Source organism: Nestor notabilis, unplaced genomic scaffold (genome assembly GCF_000696875.1).
Source record: "Nestor notabilis isolate BGI_N333 unplaced genomic scaffold, ASM69687v1 scaffold6405, whole genome shotgun sequence".
Classification (NCBI taxonomy): Eukaryota; Metazoa; Chordata; class Aves; order Psittaciformes; family Psittacidae; genus Nestor; species Nestor notabilis.
In genome coordinates this window covers 73,191-83,963 of record NW_009928814.1, presented here as the reverse complement: position 1 = coordinate 83,963, position 10,773 = coordinate 73,191, and the positions used below count along the sequence as shown (strand labels likewise).

The 10,773-nt window shown below is 39.1% G+C and overlaps 1 protein-coding gene across 1 annotated transcript in view; it reads right to left on the bottom strand.

Moving 5' to 3' along the window:
- Positions 1–971: 971 nt before the first annotated feature.
- The window catches only part of PTPRO (protein tyrosine phosphatase, receptor type, O), a gene marked incomplete at its 3' end in the record, with an annotated part of 57,265 nt that continues 47,463 nt past the window's right edge, over positions 972–10,773 (bottom strand). The window contains exons 16-21 of the mRNA XM_010014688.1: positions 9,947–10,030; positions 6,687–6,722; positions 5,063–5,144; positions 3,943–4,033; positions 3,382–3,458; positions 972–1,110 (exon numbers count right to left, since the gene is read on the bottom strand). Of these exons, the coding sequence (XP_010012990.1) occupies positions 972–1,110; positions 3,382–3,458; positions 3,943–4,033; positions 5,063–5,144; positions 6,687–6,722; positions 9,947–10,030 (509 nt within the window). The remainder of the gene's footprint in view (positions 1,111–3,381; positions 3,459–3,942; positions 4,034–5,062; positions 5,145–6,686; positions 6,723–9,946; positions 10,031–10,773) is intronic.

Here is a 10,773-nt window from a genome sequence, read left to right as displayed (position 1 = left end):
ATATATATGAATATATAAAAAAGCACAGTCAAAAGTATACTGAACCTCAGTTTTAGAAATGTCTACAGTGCTATTTACTTGATGCTGTGAGGTAATATGTCCTGCAATGACTTTCAGCTTGATCATTCCTATTTGTGTAACTGTGGACTTCAGCTATACACTGGTTTTCTGAAGGGCAGCATTAGTCTAGTGAAGAATGGAAATAGATAGTGTGTTTTTAGACTTTTTTCCTAATAGAATAGGTCTAAAAGGAACAAAACACAGGGAATTAGAATATACATGTAACAAAACACAGGGAATTAGAATATACATGTAAAAAAATAAGCTATATTCCAAATATTTCTGTGACTATGTCAAGGAAAATGTAAAGCATAATACTTGTATTTTATCATTGTTTCAACTTAGAAATGCAGAGTCACAGAGACGTTGAGGTTGGAAAGGATCTCTGGAGGTCATCTGGTCCAGCTCCTCTGCTCAAGCAGGGTGACCTAGAGCCATCAGGACCATGTCCAGACAGCTTCTGAATATCTCCAAGGATGGAGACTCCACAACCTCCCTGAGCAACCTGTGCCAGTGCTCAGTCACTCTCACAGTGAAAAAAGTATTTCCTGATTTCAGATGGAATTTAGTATGTTTCAATTTGCGCTCACTGGCTCTTGTCCTGTCGCGGGGCACCACTGAGAGGTCCCTTGTCTCCATTCCCTCCCATGTATTAATACACAGAAACAAGATCCCCTGAGCCTTCTCTTTCCCAGCCTGAAGAGTTCCAGCTCTCTCAGCCTCTCCTCATGTGGCAGATGCTCCAGTCCCTTAATCATCCTGCAGTGCCTGCCATAAGTGTATGAAGTGCCATTCTAGGTCTTGTTATGATGCTGCCTCATGATCAGAAAACAATGCGAGAAATTCACTCACCAGAAAATAAGTATGTTTTCAGGGTAGTTTATTTTATACTATGTGCAAGATTTTGTTACATACCCTTCTTTTCTCATTACACTGAGTGAGCATAACAATGATTTGAGATTTTTGCTGGAGAACCATCTTCCAAAAATCATTCCTAGTTTCTGGCAGTGGTCCCTGGGTTGCAATGTATTCCTGGGGTGAATGATAACCCTAAGAAGCAAAGAGACAGGTACTGTTTACCAACATGATTACTGCTTCAGAAAACACATTTTTCTCTGCCATATATATTTTTTAGCTTGCTCAAGTTCAATTTGTACTTTAAAAAGTGATTTCTAGTATAAAGAAACTACTTCATGATATTTTTTCATTTATTTTGAGATTACAACTTTTGCCAGTTTTTGATGCTCCTAAAGTGTAAGTAATCTAGAACGAAGGATAGAAGATGAAGCTGTTACTATACAAATCCTTTTCCCAGAAAGCAGGAAAAGCAACATTAAAAAAGACAAGTGATGGGAATCCTAAATCAAAGTTCCAGCTTCTTCCAGATTTCATCATTTAAGGGTTTGTTTAGTTATAGACAAAACCCCACTTACAGATACATAGCCTGCTGATCCCAAGCAGTGCCTGTGGTGATTTACGGTCACTGATGTAAATGGGAGGTAGCAATAAACAGGATTACATGTGTGGTTATGTCATAAGGACTTCAATTAGTAAAATATTAATTAGAATTCTGCTTAAAATAATAGGGAACATGTGGAATCCACACCCTTAACAGATTATCATCACTGCTATGTTTTATTGAAGCTCACATGCTTTATATCCATGTGTTCCTTCTCTAATCCCTAACAACGTGCTTTTAGATGGAAAGACTCCTTCCCCTCTCCAAAACCAAAATATGGCTATAAAGACTATAATAAAAGATCCACAGAATGGCCATTTTGGCATCTGCTGTAACCATATTTGCTGAGATTGTATCATCAAAACCACATCTGGAAAGTTATTTGATGGTCCTAATAAGAGTGAAAGATATCACACAGCATGATCGTATGTAAACTGAGAAATTTCTGTGCCACCACAGCATGCAGATTGTAAAAATATTTGTGATTTGGGAGCATTTTCCATAAATGGCTTCCTCTGGACATCTAGAAGTTTCAATCTGAGTTTTTGCTCTACACAGAATTTGCTGGAGTGCTTTTTTTTCGTTCATGGCTATGTCTGAGCTAAGTGTCAAACCACTATTATCACAGAGACATAGATGACCACTAGCTATCTGTGTTTGGAGGCAGGTGATCAGTGGAGAAGCAATTGTCAGGAAAAGCCAAGCATTATGATGACATGTCTGCCCCAGTTTCTATGGTCAGAATTATGCTATAAGTAGAACTGAAGAGATATAAACTATAAAAGCAGAACTGAGCAATCTGGAAAGTACTGCTACATAAAATCCTATTATCCATAAACCAGACATGTGAATGATGCTTTTGAACTTTGGAACATTTTTCTTTCTTGATTCACTGCAAGCTCAGGAGCTTGCAGCTTCAGTGTTTAGGTTCATGCTCCTGACACATAGGAACTAAGTACAGGCAACACCCTCAGCGGTACATGCAAGGGCGATGCCAGAGTGACAAAGACGTGGTTTCACTGACTCATCTGAGGGTTCCTTCTGCTTCTGTAATGCTGACTCAGCTCTCTCCAGCATAGCCAGGGCCAGCTCTGCCAACTGTTCATATCAAGGGTGCAGAAATGCTCGTCTGTCTATGGTTCCCAAGCTTTTCTCTAAGTGGATGTTGTAGTGTCTTGCCTCTGCTCCACTCAGAGGGACCCAGTAGACGTTGCTCTCCCTAACACATCTTAACTGAGCCATAGCAAGGGATAGATAACAGAGGGGCAAACCTTTGTGGCAGTGGCAGGGATAAGCCTAAGTGACTGCACAAGATCAGGCAAGAGTGGAAAGACCTGATGAGGTTTTAGCCCACCCCCATAATCAAACTGGTTGAATACAGCTCTGTGTATACTTTAATTATCCTCAAACTCTGGGTACTAGTCCCTGGTAAATGGCTGCTCTATGCCAGGCACAGGGAGGCACACTGGGAGTACAAGGGACGAGACAGAAAGTAGAAGCTCTCTCCATGCACCATCTGGGCTGTGTGCATTCTGTGGAGTGATGGCACAACCCTTTTTCCATGTGCTGTAGAAACATGGAGAAGTTTCTTATTTAAAAGTTTACATTTTTCCTAGCTGTTTCCAAAAGCCACTGAACCATTTAACATTTCCTCCCCATTTCCCTGCCAGTATAATCTAGGTTTCTCAGCACTGCTGTGACAAAATTTGCCAAGATTTTAAAATTAGACAAAATATTGGAAGCTGAAGGAGATGCTGAAAATGTGACTGAGATTCTAGGAGATACTGTGCTATTTGCAGGTGATACAATCTAACTCCTATGCAGGGCACTGTTCTTTACACTGACCGAGTCTCTGTACTCACAGGAATGTAGTTGGCGTTAATGTAGTCAGATCCCTCTTCTTCATTCATCGAAACTAACCGGACACGACTAAAATCATCTGTAGAAGGAGAAAAAAAATGTCTCTCAAACATGGCAAAATTAAAATTAATCCTATAAAAACTGGAAAAAATCCATTAAAACATAGAAAATGCTCATATTTACCAACAGAGAGCAATGCTTGGCTTCAGTAAACACTACACAGATGCACACTCATTACTGTTCTGCAGAATACACCCTTGAACTGCTGTGCCTTTGGGCTCCCTTAGGTTTCATTAAAATCATAAGAGGAACATAGTAACAATACTCAGTAGTAGAAACGATGCCTTGTGTTTCTGATCTCCGAACTCCTGTCTTGATAAAAATCCCCAGAAAGCTCTTCAAAGCTAACTAAAACCATCTATTACCTGGTTCTCTCTAAGGGCAGGTTTTAAAACCAGGCTTTTGAGTCAGAACTCTGTCCTGATTCTCCAATTTTCTTATTAAAACTCTTCTTTCCCTCTTTACCAGGGAGTTTATCAGGAGCCTGTATGTATTGTACTTACATGGTAGGATATTTGTGTAGCGATTTTTACAGCGATTCATGGGAAGATCAGCAGCAAAGTGGGGTATGTCAAGGCCAATCAGTTTTAGCTCCTGGGGTAGCAGAAAGAGAAACACCAAGGTCAAACTCGCAAACACTCAAAAAATAATTCCTGGTGAAGTGATTATTTGTGGCAGGTACCAGAGTGAAAACGTTCATAAATCACTTTATAAACTGACAGCAGGATTACACTGACCGTCCTTATGTGATGTCTCGAAGTTTGGCTCCAAACAGATAGAGAGCAAAGATGTGGCCTCTCCTGCTTACGCTGCCAGTGCACTGCTGCCACCCAAGGCTGTGGCTGAGGACTGCTCCTCTCTACCTGAACTTAGTCAAAATAGTGTCAAACCAGGGGGTTGATAATTTATTTCTGTGTGGTCATCTGCCCCACTTAATAGTTTTTCTTCAACTCCTCAAGTGTTTTTTTATCTTGATAGTGGGGAATGCTTAGAAGATCTTTCTAGTCATTATCTCAGTAGGTCTAGTATATGATGCATTGGAGAAGTTTTCACTGGCAGGAAGGGATTGTGTCAGCTACCCAGAATGGTGGTTAACACCCTGACAGTCCTCCCTACTCCCTTGCCATGTTTAAATCTTTGTGAGCTAGCCCTAGGATAGAAGCTTTATAGTTTTAAACTGACTACGCTGACTATAAATTCTGGGTAATAAAGAGAATATACCTGAACTGGTATAGAGACCTACTTAAAGACATTTTTGAGGTCAGCTTCTTATTCCAATGCTTCCCCTCAAACACAGGACATGAAATAATTAAAACGAATTCAGGATTTTAATGTCTTTAATTCAGGCTGCCAGTATGTCCTAAACATAAAGGAAGTGTGTTGGTCTGACTACTATCTTGAATCAAATGTGATGAGCCACTCAAATCAGCTTACTAAATGCAGTTTTTAATGCCACCAAGGTCCATTTTTAAATTCTGCATAGCTGGAAGGGAAGCTGACCCACCTAGCAACAGCGTGCATTAAACAACACAGAGCACAGGAACACGCCATGCACGGCTAACATCTGGAAAAAGCTGATCTGGGCATGGCAGCTAGGCGAGGACAGAGTCCCCATTGATTTACCTCGAATTGCAGAGAAAATTTATAATCTGAATCTTTGGCCATATCTTTGATATATCCATCAAAATCATCCAACTGGACAGGGCTTTAAAAGAAAAAGACACAGAAATTAAGTAAAAAAAAAAGCCCCAAACCAACCCCACAAATATTTTTAGTATATTTTATTTCTATTTTTCACTAGAATACTATCAAGTCATAAATATGTATTTGCAAGTGTTAATGCTACAAAGCAACAATAAAGAGCAAGAAAAAACGTCTTGCAGTTCAGTGCCACCAAATGGTGGGTATATTTCTCATTACCTGTATCATAGTGTAACGGCTCCAGATAGGGAGGCTGAGAGAGGGCTGCTGATCCCTCTGGATGAGCTTAATGCTGCAGCTGCTGATGATGGCAACCACCCTGTGTTTGGGTGTGTTAGAGTCATCCCACCCGAGGCAAACCACTGCTCTGAGACCAGCGGAATGGCCCATGCACTCTTCCTATGATTCCCTGGCCCCTGAACTGTTTTTGCATGGGTCATATCCCCAGGGCACAGACGGCACTGTAAGAAGTGGTGATCCAGCACCCCATCGCAGACCCACTCTCAGCACAATCCCACCAGCCTGCTTCTGGCACAAGGGCAGCTGCTGTTTCATTTAAGTTGTCTCTTGTGCCACGTAAAATGTTGCTTTCAGGTATTTTCACATCTGTCAGAAACACTTTTAAAACTCACCTGAGCTTTACTCATGCAGAAAAGTGGATTTCATAATTGGGTTTTCATTTTTCTAGAAGTTCCACCAGAAAAATCACCTAACCCACCATTTTGGATGCTACTGCCATGACTGCTTCCTCTGCTGGCTTTGACAATTACACATATTTGTCATTAGAGGTCAAGTTCTTCTCCCAGAAAGACCATGGCTAAATAAAGTGGCATTTGGGTATACAAAACCATGCAGAGCTTTGGCAGTTATAAACTAGCCTTGATTTAGCGACTCACAACATTCTATACTTTTTTGCCAGGTGGGGGTCGATCTGTTAGTACAGGTACAGCCTCTGAACTTAACAGAGAAATAATCAGGCTAATGTTCTGAATGAGGAAACACAGGTAAGCAGCTTCCCTCACCTAATTATCATGCTCTAATTTACAAGCTACTGAAGCATACACACAGTAATCTTTTCATTTACTTTGAGGCAATATGCCCAAAGGAACCTGTCTTATCACCACTTAATTACTCCTGCTTACCTGTTAGCAATAATGATCTAATGCTCTAGCAACAACCATAATGAGAGTTTCATGTCAAGAGGGAAATATCGCTACAAACAAATGCATCCCAGGTTTTTCACCATTTGTCATTTTTAACTAAGGATAAACTCTGCTGGAATCGCTAAGTTGGGCAATTGATCTTTTCCCTCATGACTAATTTTCTATCAGCAAGAACCTGTTCTACCACAACCTATCTGTTGAAAAGACTTGCTTTTTTCCAATTATTGTTTGTTTTCTGTTGTCAGATATCTCTTTCAGGATGCATTTATCAAAAAGTTTTCTATACTGTAACTGCAATATCACTATATCACGTACTCCATAATGCATGTTTAGTCCAAGGTGATACATTTTTTATTTCCTTAAATATCAAAGAAGTTACATACTTGGTCAGCTTTCTCTTCTTTAATCCATTTTTACTCCTGTAAAAAAAAAAAAAAAGCAAGTGTTTTTCATTCATTAAGCTATTGTACAGTTTTTATTCAAAGTCAGTACTGATTTAAGAAATTATGGTTTCTGGTTAACATCATACTCAGGATCAGATTGGTGATAATATCTTGGATATTTTGAAGCTGATGATAGCAAAATTTTTGTTGACACCAATGGGATGTGTTTTCTGTTCCATGGCTTTGAGAATGACCAGCTTGTGAAAGGAAAAACCTGTGCCCAGTACAAACAATGGATCCTCTACAAATCCTGACCAAACAGCACTGTTGGCTTCAGGTGGGCTGGGTCTTAGTTCTTGGGGCCCAAGCCTGACTGAGACTGGCAGGGGGCTGTGTTGTTGCAGGGGACGGACCACCATGGTGCTCTTCAGGCTGCTCTGCTCTGGCTTTAGTGGGCTGGGAAACTGAATGCCAACACTAGAAAGCAGCTGGGAATGAGAAGTGTCTGTTGCGTAAAGTGTACCACTATTTGCAAATTCAAGTAAGGGTGAAGCACAAAAAGAGCTGAGCACTATCTATCACTCATTTCATAACCTGCTTATGATGATCGATGAAGACAATGGCAAATACCCTGCTGACTTCATCAGACTCAAGCTTAAACCTTAGATAATTTTAATTCACTTTTCACAGCTAGAGATAATTATGCCAGTCATGTCGTATGCTGTCTTCACATGATTTATAAATGATATAATTCACTAGTGATGGTTGTGAGCAAGCTTATGAGTGAGCTAAGCGGTATAACCCATGAGATACGGACTTAAGAACTACACTGCACTAACTACCATCATGTGTTTTTTTGGAGGAGGGGTGTGTGTTCATTTTGTTGCTGCCACAAAAATGTTAAGCAATCATTCAGACCAAATGCACAAAGTGAGCACCTTGAAATAATTTGGCTTGAGGTCTGAAAACACTTACACCCTCTGTTAAGCCAGCCACAGAGCACAAGTAGATTCTTGCTTACTCAGAAGGGATTTTAATAGTATCTTTTCTTCGTAAGCATTAAACAATATCTGTCTCTTCATCACATTATAAAGATAATACAATACCAAAACCAAAAGCACAAAACCCCCACAAAATCCACTATCCATTTCCAAAATCAAGATTTACAACGTGTTCAGTTTTTGGAGCAGCCCCACCCAACCTGTAGTAATTTTGTTGTCTTGTCAAGGTACATTTCCATTCAGATGTGGAGCTTTGCCTGCAGAATAAACAAGGGCTATAGCAATACCAGCTTTACACTACTGTGGAGATTTACTTTGCCATGCTTTACTTTGCAAATATTTAAAATTCTTCAGCCTACTGTGTTATCTAAACAGATCCTATCTGTGTAGTATCTGCACATTTATATGTACCATACATATAGCCTAGTAGTATTCTACATCTTTAAAGATTTTTTTCCAATGAAAACTTAAAATTATTTTCTCTAAATTATTCAACACATTTCTTTCTTATCCCCTATGACTATGGTAAACCTTTTAATATCAGGCACATTGGAATTAATTTCAAAAGAAAAAATATCTAAGTGCTGTTTATGATGGGAATGCTTCTAAGAACGCTTCTCCAGGGAACGCTTCAAGAGGCAATAAAACAAATGATTGACATCTATTTCTCAGCAACATTTTCTTGTGCTTTGATAGTCTCAAGAGACCTTTTTTTCTTAGCAATGTAATTGTTTCCTGAATGTTCATAAATGTTTTAAATGAACTTGTGTGCAAAACAAAGACATTTGAAACATTAGCTGGTGTTTCATCTGTTCTTCCATTTACCCTATAGATTAAAATTCAAAGAGAGGGATTACTCTCATCTTATTCAGCTCCTTTAAACTTGGTCGTCTAAACTAAACTAGGTAGCTTGATTGAAGAGGAAACTTCTGAAGAAAGATACACATCTGGCAAGGTACATTAATGCATATTAACCAGAAAGAGGAAAAGGGGAAAGAAAAGATGACAACATTTTTGCAGCAGTGCCGTTGACAGTGGCCACCTTGGGCTTCTTGGCCATTAGAGAGTTAAGAGGAATCAGTGTGACCTACACAGTAATAAACTGCTAGCCAGATCCTCCATCACTGTGCAGCTCTGATAGTTGAATTTACATCAGATAAGTTAAAAGTCAATATAATATGAGCCTTAGAAAGAAACTGCTCTTCAGCTGGGTGTCTGTGGAGATCATGCTTTCATTTTCATGGGAGAAGAAACGGACCTTTCTTTAGTTACACAAACCCACTCGTTTCTGGGCCCACTGAAAATTTAGATGTTTTTTTTCTACAGACTCAATGCAACCCAAGGGAAAACAGTCTTGGAAATCCCTATGCTGAAGATGTCAGTGACTGCCTGCCAGGGCTTTTGTGCTGAATGTTAGCACTATGGTAGCACCGGAGAGAATGTTTGGTCAAAAGTAAACCTTAACTTTGGTACCGCATTTTTGTAAATCATTATAACTTGGACTCAAGACCATCAGGGACTGAAGTTTCTTTTATCTAAATTAAGCACTTTTAGACCACAGGCAATTATAATTATTTGTTAATTGCTTTGTAAACCAGTTCAGGTTCTAAACAGACCCTGTGGTTTTGTTAGTTAGGTATTTAAAAACACCACAATCAGTTGTGTACTACATCTTTATGAACTATTTTCAGACTAAACTATTCAATATACACATATACGCACAGACACACACACAGAGTAACCCACTTTTTATACTTTGGGACTACTAGTTTGTATTGATTCTCAGTAAACTGTTGTTTCCAAAAGCAAAACTTCTACTGATGTCAGCAGAGCATAACCACACCTTTAAAAACTCAGGTATTTGACAACACACACCAAACAGGTGGGGCACGATTAAGCAATTTTAGTAATAGAAAAGCAGCAGTAGCAGAAGGCAATGCCAGGCAATGAACAAATGAATAACTGGGACAGAAGAAGCCAGGACTTATAATGAAGTGGCAAAAATTACAAAGAGAGCAATGAGATGAGTATGATGACCACCATAAGATTAGCTTTTTAAAGCATAAACACACAAACCAGATGAAGCAGGGTAGCAAATACTTTGATACCCACATCCTCTCCAATCTGAGTTCTAGTACAAGAAAATTGTATCTTTAAAAGCTTTGACCCATTTGAAAGCAGAGGTATCACACATTTTTCATGTAATAGAAATTAACATTGTTCACACATTGCATATGGAAAAACAAGTAAATCACTTACCAAGGATTAATATAAAATGCCAAAAGATAATCAGTCCAAAGGCATGAGGGTAGCAGAGTTAGGAAAGCAAATACACTTCTACGCCTGTGAGCATTAATAAATAACATACATAAAGATGAAAAAGTGAGGAGAGTTAGTAAGACAAACAGAAATCAGGAGATCAGCAAATTCTATTTTAAAAATCAGCTAAATCCTTCAAGGCTTCCTCTTACTTACTTCATATTATTAGCATCTATAGAATTTTCAGTCCTCAACGTGGCACCCTATGCAGGATTTTCAGATATTCAACATAAAATCCTATTTGATCAAAATTATTGTGGTGTCTATGAATAACTATTCACAGGAGGTTTCATTGTGGCTGAAGGAACTTTGAGTACAAAATCATTCTAAACTTCTGCATTTGCAACCTGTTTACCAGACTCTGCTATCCATTAATCCAGGAAACCTACTCAGGCCTGTTCTACATATTGCTGGAGTGGGCTACAGGTACTTTGAAAATCTGAAAAACTCACGAAACTTAAAACAAAAATTGTTCCATTAGCAGGAGGGTTTTTTTTTCCAAATACACCCTCAGCGTGTTTTCCCCCCACCCCCATCAGAAAATCTGCTGTCTTAAAAGCAATACCATCCTTCTACAACTGTTCTGAAGAAGAACCACAAAGCGAAATTTTCATTTTCAGTACTCTTGACTCTTATGAAGTCAGCAGATACTGTGTTTTCCCTGATAAGAAAGTCATGTCAAATGTAATCATCTCTAATACTAATCTTCCAACCTGTGGTGGAAAACTGCCCATGCAGTGGAAACACCAAGTAATGTTTTAATGAGT